Source organism: Lepus europaeus, chromosome 10 (assembly GCF_033115175.1).
Source record: "Lepus europaeus isolate LE1 chromosome 10, mLepTim1.pri, whole genome shotgun sequence".
NCBI lineage: Eukaryota > Metazoa > Chordata > Mammalia > Lagomorpha > Leporidae > Lepus > Lepus europaeus.
In genome coordinates, this window is record NC_084836.1 from 65,712,788 (window position 1) to 65,723,327 (window position 10,540).

General features: G+C 43.4%; 1 protein-coding gene and 1 pseudogene across 1 annotated transcript; one reads left to right on the forward strand and one right to left on the reverse strand.

Annotated features, from left to right (window-relative positions):
• The first annotated feature begins 677 nt into the window (after positions 1-677).
• LOC133768064 (cytoplasmic dynein 1 light intermediate chain 2-like) lies at positions 678-2,153 on the forward strand (annotated as a pseudogene).
• A 5,812-nt stretch (positions 2,154-7,965) lies between these two features.
• On the reverse strand, positions 7,966-8,972 carry LOC133767711 (olfactory receptor 9K2-like). The gene has a single exon (XM_062202147.1). The coding sequence runs from the start codon at positions 8,905-8,907 to the stop codon at positions 7,966-7,968; it is 942 nt and encodes a 313-aa protein (XP_062058131.1). The 5' UTR covers positions 8,908-8,972.
• Between the last annotated feature and the right edge of the window lie 1,568 nt (positions 8,973-10,540).

Genomic DNA, 10,540 nt, shown 5'->3' on the forward strand with positions numbered 1-10,540 from the left:
GGCAGCATTAGAGCATTTAAAACATGCTATGAAGCTATTCCAACTAAAAGACCATGACAATGACATTAAACCAGACATGTAGATCAAAGGAACAGAACTGAGAAGTCACAAGTAAATTCAGGCACTGCACTCAAAAAATTTTCATCAGAGGTGCCTAAAACATGCATCAAGGAAAGGACAGTTTCTTCAATAAATAGTGGTGGGAAAAATAATATCCAAAACAGGGGCCTCCATTGTGGCATAGCCAGTAAAGCTGCCACCTGCCATGCCAGCATCCCACATGAGCACCCATGTGAGTCCCGGCTGCTCCAGTTCTGATTCAGCTCCCTGCTCATGCCCTGGGAAAACAGCAGAAGATGGCCCAAGTACTTGGACCCCTGCCACCCATGTGGGAGACCAGGATTCAGGTCCTGGCTCCTGGCTTTGGCTTGGCCAAGCCCCAGGTATTGCAGCCATCAGGGGAGTGAACAAACAGATGGGAGATTTCTCTCTCTCTCTCTCTCTCTCTCTCTGCCTCTCCCTTTCTGTTATGCTTTTAAATAAACAATTTTCAAAAAAGACTCAAAACTGTAAAACTACTTTATGGAAACATAGGATAAATGTTTCATGATATTGATATGGGCAAAGATTTTTAAGGGTAAGACCTCAACAGCACTTTTGCATCTGCAGTTGACAAGATGGCGCCAATGGGGATGGAAAAGAAGCTGCTGTTGGGCCCTAACGGACCCACCGTGGTAGCCACCAGAGACCTGACTAACAAGGAGGAAGAGAGCAAGACTCCGTGATCTTGGATCTTGAGCAAAGTGTCCACCCGTGCCAGGTCCAAACTGCCATCTGGCAAGAACATCCCGGTCTTCAATGAAGACAGTCCTGGTACAACACCCCTATGCCTAAACCACATAAAAAAAAAAAAGAAGAAAAGAAAAAAAAAAAAAGAAGAGGTATCTCTACCTCCGTGTTCCCGATGAGGACAGAGATGATCACACACTGCAACGTGTGGATTCTGGCTGGAGACCTGGACCACAACGGCTCCTGAAATTTGCAGTCTGCGGAATCCTTGCCAGAGACCTTGCTCATTTTTGTTGCAGACATGTCCAGGCCTTGGACTGTAATGGAATCTTTACAGAAATGGGCTAGTGTTTTTCACATGAGCCCATGGATAAGACGAAAATTCCGCCAGAAGGAATGAGGGAGCCGGAACGGAAGTTTGGGAAATATTTCCAAGGCTATGTCAAGTTTGAGGAAGGTTGTCAAGATTCCCCACAGCCGAGAGCGCCTCAGCCACAGGCTTGGGTGAGGAGCATGCTGCCTTGCCCCTGTGAAAACGTGCGCACTCAAAACCTGGGGTCCCTGCGCTGGCAGTCTGTGCAAAGTGGGATGCAGTGAGCATCCCGGAGAAGGGGCAGGACTACAGCCAACAGCACCTGGACTTCATCCAGTCTCACCTGCTCAGGTTCTGCCTCCAGGATGGGGCTGCCTTGATGTACACAATCAGTGAAGGAAGAGGAAAACCTCAACTTGCTGCATAAGTACCTTGTGCATAAAACATGTGGCTTCCATTTTACCACACCTGCCTTAGCTGTGGAAAAGGGTGCAGTTTTTATACCTGCAGGCTGGAATGGTAAAAAGAACATAGCTATTATTACATGAAAACTTCACAACTGTGAAGCCCGAAGATGCATATGAAGACTTTGTCCTGAAACCCGCTGTGAGAAAGCTGGTCCACGACAAAGAGTTGGCAGTAGAGGGTACGCAGGTGTTCCTAATGAAGCAACAATCACCCCTTGCCTAGCAGCCAGCCATGCCCACGCCAGCCTCGCAGTCCTCTGCAGGAGGACCCTCTGGCTCTCCAAGGATCCAGGGCCGGCGCCAGCCAGCCAGTGTGCATGTCAGTGAAGAAGCCAGACCCAAACATCGAAAACAATGCAGCAAATGGAAGAATGCTGGCCAGCTTCTTCAACAGTCTCTTGAGTTCCAGTTCCCCGGGAGGTCTTGGTGCTGGTGGGACACAGAGCACAGCCACGAAGTCAGGACAAAGAACTGCGTTGTCCAGTGTTCTGGATAAAATGACTTGAAAACCAGACTCCATGGTAGCAAACTCTTCAACAGAAAACAAAGCCTGTTCTTCCTTAAAAAGCGTGTATGTCAAATGACCAAATAACTTCGTATATTAATCTGATAAGACCAGGATTTTTCTGAAATGGCACAGGCATGAATTTTTTTTGGGGGGGGGGCAGGGAGATGAACCCCAAACAAAGAAATGAAAACTTCATGAGCCTGTCCAGAAAAGAAATGCACATTGAGGAAGGTTGTACGTCAGCCACTTTTTTTTTTTTTTTTTGACAGGCAGAGTGGACAGTGAGAGAGAGACAGAGAGAAAGGTCTTCCTTTTGCCGTTGGTTCACCCTCCAATGGCCGCCGCGGTAGGTGTGCTGCGGCCGGCGCACCGCGCTGTTCCGATGGCAGGAGCCAGGTGCTTCTCCTGGTCTCCCATGGGGTGCAGGGCCCAAGGACTTTGAGCCATCCTCCACTGCACTCCCTGGCCACAGCAGAGAGCTGGCCTGGAAGAGGGGCAACCGGGACAGGATCGGTGCCCCGACCGGGACTAGAACCCGGTGTGCCGGCGCCGCAAGGCGGAGGATTAGCCTAGTGAGCCACGGCGCCGGCCGTCAGCCACTTTATTAAGGAAAACCCTTAGACTCCTGCGTGCGTGGCTCTCTTGTGGGCAGTGAGTGCCATTGGGTTTCTTGTGGAGGGTGGGTGGAGTGAGAGAGGGATGGCCCATTTCCTGTGGTGGTAGAGCAGATGAGCCCAGGCAATCATCTATGCGAGGGTGGGGAGTCTGACCTGTTGTGTCTTAGCAGATTCACTCGCTCTTGGGAGGCAGATCAAGGAGCAGAAAATGAGTAGTGTTAGCAAATACTGTGTGTTCAGTAGAAGTCAAATAATGATTGTTTAAGGCTCACAATGAGAAGCATTTCCAAACTACACACTAAGCAAATGGCAATTTGACTTACTCTGGAAGCATCTTTAACTTAAGAAAGATGTGTTGGCAATTGATCACACTGATAGATCTAAGAGTCAAAGGGATCACACAAACAAGACTAATGTCTGCTAATACTAACTGATAAAACCAAAAAGGGAGAGAAGGATCCAACATGGGAAGGGGGAGACACAGCAGACTCATAGAATGACAGATGTCCTAAATAGCACTCTGAATCAGCCCTTAAGGCATTTGGATCTGGCTGAAGAGCCTATGAGAGTATTTTAGGCATGGAAAGCCAAGACACTCTGGAAAAAAAAGAAGAAGACCTAAATGAAGGATCTCAGCGAGTGTGATCCCAGTGGAAAGAACGGGGCCATCAAGGTAGGAGGTACCTTTCTCTGAAGGGAGGAGAGAACTTCCACTTTGACTATGACCCTGTCAGAATAAGATCGAGGTCGGCGAACCCTAAAGGCTTCCATAGCCTCGGCAACTCAAGACTAGAGCCTAGGGAGATTACTGACGCCATAAACAAGAGTGTTAAATTGTTAAATCAACATCAAGAGTCACCGTGTACTTACGTCCCATGTGGGATCTGTCCTTAATGGGTTGTCCAATGTGAAGTAATGATATAGCTAGTACTGAAACAGTATTTTTACACTTTGTGTTTATGTGTGGGTGCAAACTGATGAAATCTTTACTTAGTATATACTGAATCGATCTTCAGTATATAAAGATAATTGAAAATGAAAAAAAAAAACCTTGGTGTTAAATTGGAAATTACATAGAAAATTAATCATTTTTTTAAAAAAAATATCATGTAGGATCTCTGTCATTAATGTGCTGTACACTGTTATTTAATGCTATAACTAGTACTCCAACAGTATTTTTTCACTTTGTGTTGCTATGTGAGGGCAAACTGTTGAAATGTTTATATATACTAAACTAATTTTCTGAATATAAAGAGAATTGAAAATTAAAAAAAAAAAAGAAAGAAAGATGTGTTGAGACCAGTGCTGTGGCATAGTAGGTAAAGCCATCTCCTGCAGCGTCAACATCCCATTTGGGCACCGATTCTAGTCCCGGCTGCTCCTCTTCCAATCCAGTCTCTGCTATGGCCTGGAAAGGCAGTAGAAGATATCCCAAGTCCTTGAGCCCCTGCACCCACGTGGGAGACCCAGAGGAGGCTCCTGGCTCCTGGCTTCGGAGGTGCAGCTCCAGCCGTTGCAGCCATCTGGGGAGTGAACCAGCAGATGGAATACCTCTCTCTCTCTCTCTCTCTCTCTCTCTCTCTGCCTTTGCCTTTCAAATACATAAATAAATCCTTAAGGAAAAGAAGAAGAAAGAAAGAAAGAAAGAAGAAGGAAAGAAAGAAAGAAAGAAAGAAAGAAAGAAAGAAAGAAAGAAAGAAAGAAAGAGAGAGAGAGAGAGAAAGAAAGAGAGAAAGAAAGAAAGAGAGAAAGAAAGAAAGAAAGAAAGAAAGAAAGAAAGAAAGAAAGAAAGAAAGAAAGAAAGAAAGAAAGAAAGAAAGAAAGAAAGAAAGAGATGTGTTAAGCATGGGGGTGCCTGAGTCAGGTGGAGGGGAAGAGGGCAGCAGGCCAGGACGCACATGCTTGGCCCTGGCCCTGTCCTCACAGGAGGTGCTGCCCTCTGCACATAGGCACTGTGAGGCAGACAGTCACCGCGGGGTGACAAAGTCAGCAAATTAAGAATTAATTTACTTTAACTTGTGTTTTCTAAATAGCGCTTGCATTTTTGCATTTTCTTTTCTTTTTTTTTTTTTTTTTTTTTTTTTGACTACCATAGGCTGGCCTGTAATAGGAAATGAGTGATCACCCTCTCCTGTCACTGCAGTTTCCTGCTGAGTTTCAGGGAAGGTTTTGCTTGTGACTGCACTCTGGTTAATCGCTTGCACCAGTCCCTGCCTTACAGTCCATAGGAACCTTCACAGAGTGACGTTTTTCCATAAGGGAAACAGAACTGAGACCTCCTATTCTTCCAACTTGCTCATGTCACCTCCAGTGTTGCACTTTTAATTCCAAAATCTCCTTATTCAATGCTGAGTTACAGAAAATAAATTGACTTTTGTGGATTAGCTTTGAATGCAGCTACATTTCTACAGCCAATTAATAGTCTCAGGGCTTTTTTTGTTGTTGATCCTGTCGGATGTTATACTTGGAAGATCAGGTTATCTGCCAATAAGGGGAGCTCCCTTTCTTTGTTCACAATTGGTGCTGCTATTTGCATGAGTTTTTCTAGGGTTTCCATAATACATTATTACTCACTGGGTATCTTAAACAATAGGGATTCTTTTCTTTTTTTTTTCTTCAAAAAGTTTATTTATTTATTTATTTATTTGCGAGGTAGCACTACAGATAGTGAGAGGAAGAGACAGTGAGAGAGAGAGAGAGGCCATGAGCTTCTTCCAGGTCTCCCACGAGGGTGCAGGGGCCCAAGGACTTGGGCCATCTTCTACTGCTTTCCCAGGCCATAGCAGAGAGCTGGATCAGAAGTGGAGCATCCAGGATTCGAACTGATGCCCATATAGGATGCTAGCACTGCAGGCAGCAGCTTTACCCGCTACGCCACAGCACTGGCCCCTCGCCCCTATCTTCATGTGTAGTCACATTCTGAGGCTGGACCTCAGGGCTTCAGTGTACAAATGTTAAGGGATACAGTTTTTTCTAGAACATTTTTACTTCCTTTTCTTCCTTTATTTCAATATCTAACTCTTCCAGTACAGTATTAAAAAAAAAAAAAGTGTGGTGAGAGATGGAAAGCTATGTTGTCTATAATATATATACATATATATATATATATTTGTGATTTATCAATTTAAGGAAATTCCTCTATATCTCACTTTTCTGAAAGCCTCATTACAATTTATCTGTTTGTGCCGTCTACAAACACAGACATTCAAGTTCAATACTGGGATAAAACATTTCCTTTTGTACACTTGTCTCTCACCAATCAGTTATTTTGTTCTTTGTATTTTTGCAAACCTGTCTTTGTTCATTAACATTAAGACACCAATAATAACATGAACCCCTGCAGCAATTTTCCTGACTCCAATCTCACCCTCTTTAAATTCATCTTCCCCAGAGCCAGTGACAGCATCCCATATGGGCCCCGGTTTGTGTCCTGGATACTGCTCTTCCAATCCAGCTCTCTGCTATGGCCTAGGAAAGCAGTGGAAAATGGCCAAAGTGTTTGGGCCCCATGAGAGACCTGGAAGAAGCTCCTGACTCCTGGCTTTAGATCAGCTCATCTCCAGCCATTGTGGCCATTTGGGGAATGAACCAACGGATGGAAGATCTTTCTGCCTCTCCCTCTCTCTGTCTGCAACTCCACCTCTCAAATAAATAGATATAATCTTTAAAAAAAAGTCATTTTCCATGTAGCCCAAAAAGAATTTCCCATATTACCAATCACCTACTCTCTGGCAATTCACATTCTGATCTCTATGAATATCTTTGGCACACTCTCTCTGGATTTTAATTGTCTTCCCAAGGATTCATCTCTCACTAAATTGAAAACTCCCTAAGAATGAGATTGTTTATGTCAGGCTACCACGAGACCAGAACAGATATCTATACTATCAAGTTAATCGAATAAATAAATGGATTCAGAGGTACAGATGGGTGAATTTTGTATCACACTCTATTTTGATGACAATCTTGCTACCATACATTTGTTAAATATTCTTCAACATTTACCACAAGAAAAAATTACCACGTTCTAATCTAAGGGATTAAGTACTCAAAAATGTTTATAGTTTTAGTTTTTAAATTAGGCTCCAATAAGTAGCAATGCCTAGAACACTCCACAATGCCTGGAATGACAAAATGGACATCGTTTCTTCATAAGATTTTTTTTTTGAAAGTCCGAGTTACAGAGAGAGGGGTGTGGTGGGGGAGATAACTTCTATCCTCTAGTTTAATCCCTAGATGGCTGCAATAGCCAGTGCTGAGCCAGGCTCTTTATCTGGATCTCCCACGTGGGTGACAGTAGCCCAAGCTCTTGAGCTATCCTCTGCTGCTTTTCCCAAGCCAGTAACAGAGAGCTGGATTGGAAGTGGAGCAGCCAGGACTTGAACCGGCACCCAGTGGGGTGCCAGCATTGCAGGCAGCAGCTTAACCCGCTATGCCACAATGCTGGCCCCTGTTTCTTCTTTTTATTAATTCATGAAATGATCAGGATGAGAACTTAGTAACCATTTAAGATGTTAATGAGACTAATGATAAAATTGGCAAACACTTTTTCCTTAAAATATCATCTGGGGACAGGCATTTGGTTCATTGATTAAATCAATACTTGGGAAGCCTGAATCCCATGTCTGAGTCCCTGGTTTGAGTCTCAACTCCATTGCTTCCAAGCCAGCTTCCTGCTAATGCACACCATGGGAGTCACTGGATGATGGCTCAAGTTCTTGAATGTCTACCACTCTGTGGGAGACCCAGATTAAGTTCCAGGCTACCGACTTCAGAATAGACCAGTCCTGACTGTTCCAGACATTTGGGGAGTGAATTGGTAGGCAGATGATTTCTCTCTTTCAAATAATTTTTTAAAATTAATTAATTAAATTCTATGACTATAGTAATCAAGGCTTTAGTCAATTGTTGATGATTGTGTGTAGATGCGAGGGATAATCAGAAAGACAATCACTAGAAAATATAACTTAAGCATTATAATAAAATTTGAAAATATTGTTCAATGATATGCCATACAAATAAATTCTGTGAAATAAAGTATCATCGAGAGCAATGAGGAAGGTTCATCACGAAAAATGCTTTCTTCATGTCCAAGACTTTCGAGATTAATGGTATTGCAGAGGACATTCAAAGTAATATATGGAAATGTTCTAACACATGGAAAAGCTGTTAATCATATTTTTCCAATATTCAGGAGAGTAACTTCAATTAATGGCCACGAGAGATATGAAGCAAACAGCCACAGAACATTTGGTAGGAGAGAAATAATAATCAGAGAAGAGCACTTTTCTTCTCTACAAGTCTTCTTAGAGCCTCTTTGACATCCTTGTTCCTCAGAGAGTAAATCAAGGGATTCAGCATCGGCGTGACAAGGGAGTAGCACAAGGAGGCAAATTTACTGAGCTCGGGGAACCTGTCCGGCGTGAGATACATGAAGAAGACAGCGCCGTAGAGCACCCCCACGACGCCCAGGTGGGAGCTGCAGGTGGAGAAGGCTTTCCTGCGCCCCTCCGCCGAGGGAATCCTGAGCACCGTGGACACGATGTACACGTAGGAGACGAGAATGACTATGATGGTGGGCAAGATGATGACGCCGGATAAGGAAAAGGACACCATTTTCTGAACAAAGAGGCCCGAGCAGGACAGCCGCTGAAGCGGGCGAGTGTCACAGTAGAAGTGGTCAACAGCCCGTGAGGCACAGAAGGGTACGCTGAACGTCATGCTGGTCTGGAGAACCGAGGCCACGCAGCCACAGAGGTAGGACGCGGCCACCAGCTGAGCGCAGAGCCGCGGGGACATCTGGGCGGAGTAGAGCAGGGGGCTGCAGATGGCGGCGAAGCGGTCGTAGGCCATGGCCGCCAGGAGGAAGCCTTCCGTGACGATGAAGAGGGCGAAGAGGAAGAGCTGCGCCACGCAGCCCGCGAAGGAGATGGACTTGCTCTCCGACCAGAAGTTGGCCATGGCCTTGGGGGCGATGACCGAGGAATAGAAGAGGTCGACGAAGGAGAGGTTGCCCAGGAAGAAGTACATGGGCGTGTTGAGCCGGGGGTCGGTGGCGATGACAGCCAGCATGCCCAGGTTCCCCAGGAGGATGGCGGTGTAGACGAGCAGGAAGAGCAGGAAGAGGAGCACGTGGAGCTCCGGGCGGACCCTGAAGCCCACAAGGATGAAGTCGCTGGTTTCTGAGTGGTTGTTTGCTCCCCTGTCACCCATGGCGGACACCTGCTGAGACGCACAGGGAAAATAAACAGATGAACTCTTGGCTTTGTTCCTAGCATTACAAATAACCTCTGACAGTATCCATTACTTCTAGCCTCATGGAAATGCTATGACTTAAATCAAAGCTAATCAATTGATCCAAACATTTGCTATTTCTTAATTCCTACAAAATTAAGTCTTTTGTCTGTACCTGTAATGCAATGCCTATCTACTAAAATGACTTTCACATTTGCAAATATCACTTCTCTATATATTTCCCTTCATAGTTCACATCGTATTTCAATATAAGGAAGCAGTGACTGTAAGGGAGCATAAAGTTGAAGAAATTGTATGCAGAAAGTCACTTAGGTTGCCTGATCTTACAGATATTGTAGATATCAGTGGTGATGTTGAGAACATTGGGGCTTAATGCAGAGGACCAATTGATATAAAGAAATCGACTAATTTTTAAAATCAGTTAAGATGTATAATTACCTCTGGTGACTGATAGACAATTTTAATTCTGATGGAAGTTATATAACCCTTAAAACAAAAGGTGTACACTCGCCACACACAAAATTATTAGAACTTGTATTCCAAGATCTCTCTAGGATGGACCATGAAAGCTTTTTCCTAAAGACAATTTCTCTACATTTCCTGAGCCCATGGGCCCCTGTTCTCTTAAAAAAATCCCTTTACAGTTAATGTAGACAGAACAATTTCTTTAGACACAGACACTGAACAAAAGATGCATAAGATATCCTTATTGATTGTACTCCTATTTTCTCTGAGAACAACTTTCCCGGGCATCAGGAATTCATTTACTAGACAACTCAAATAGATAGAACTCCTTATATGAGGAATTCCATTCATGGAAATGCCCATTGTGAAAAACCTGTGCAAAGATTTAAAAAATATTTGCACCAAAGTAAATTTATCTTTAATTCCATTTTTGCATGAACTGACATATGCCCTTATTAACACTTTCTCTCCACCTTGGGACTATGTATGGTTCTGTATGGGCAACAAAAATAATGGTAAACATTTATGTGGCATTATTTTATATGCCAGACACATTTCTAAGGGATTGCATGATAGCTAATTTAATCCATACAATAATAATATAAGATAGATAGTATTGTTTTCCAAGTTTACAGATGAGAAAGAATTGTGTTGAAGCCCCCAACTATAGTCAGAAGAGGGAATTTAAAGCCAAGAAGCCTGGCTCTGGAATCTATATTCTTAATCATTCTTTTTAAAAATTAATCTAGTTTAAAATATTTGAAAGGCAGAGAGAGAGAGAGAGAGAGAAATCATGTGTAATGACTCATCACAACATTATAAACATTCTGTTAAGGAGATCTTCCCGTTCCTTTAACTCACTCCTGCTTGTTTGAGGACACTTCAAAAAGTTCATAGAAAATGGAGTTGAAGGATACATTTATTTTGGAGCAGAAAAGAAATTCATAATCCACACATAGTTTTTTTAATAGTATGCAGTATTCATGAACTTCATACTTCAGAATTGTTAAAATTTCTTTTCCTCATAATAAATTTCCTAATTCCCCATCTAGATCAAATACCTCTTCTAAAAATAGCAACTACTATCACCATATTTTAATAGTAATCAATTATTTTTCACATGACA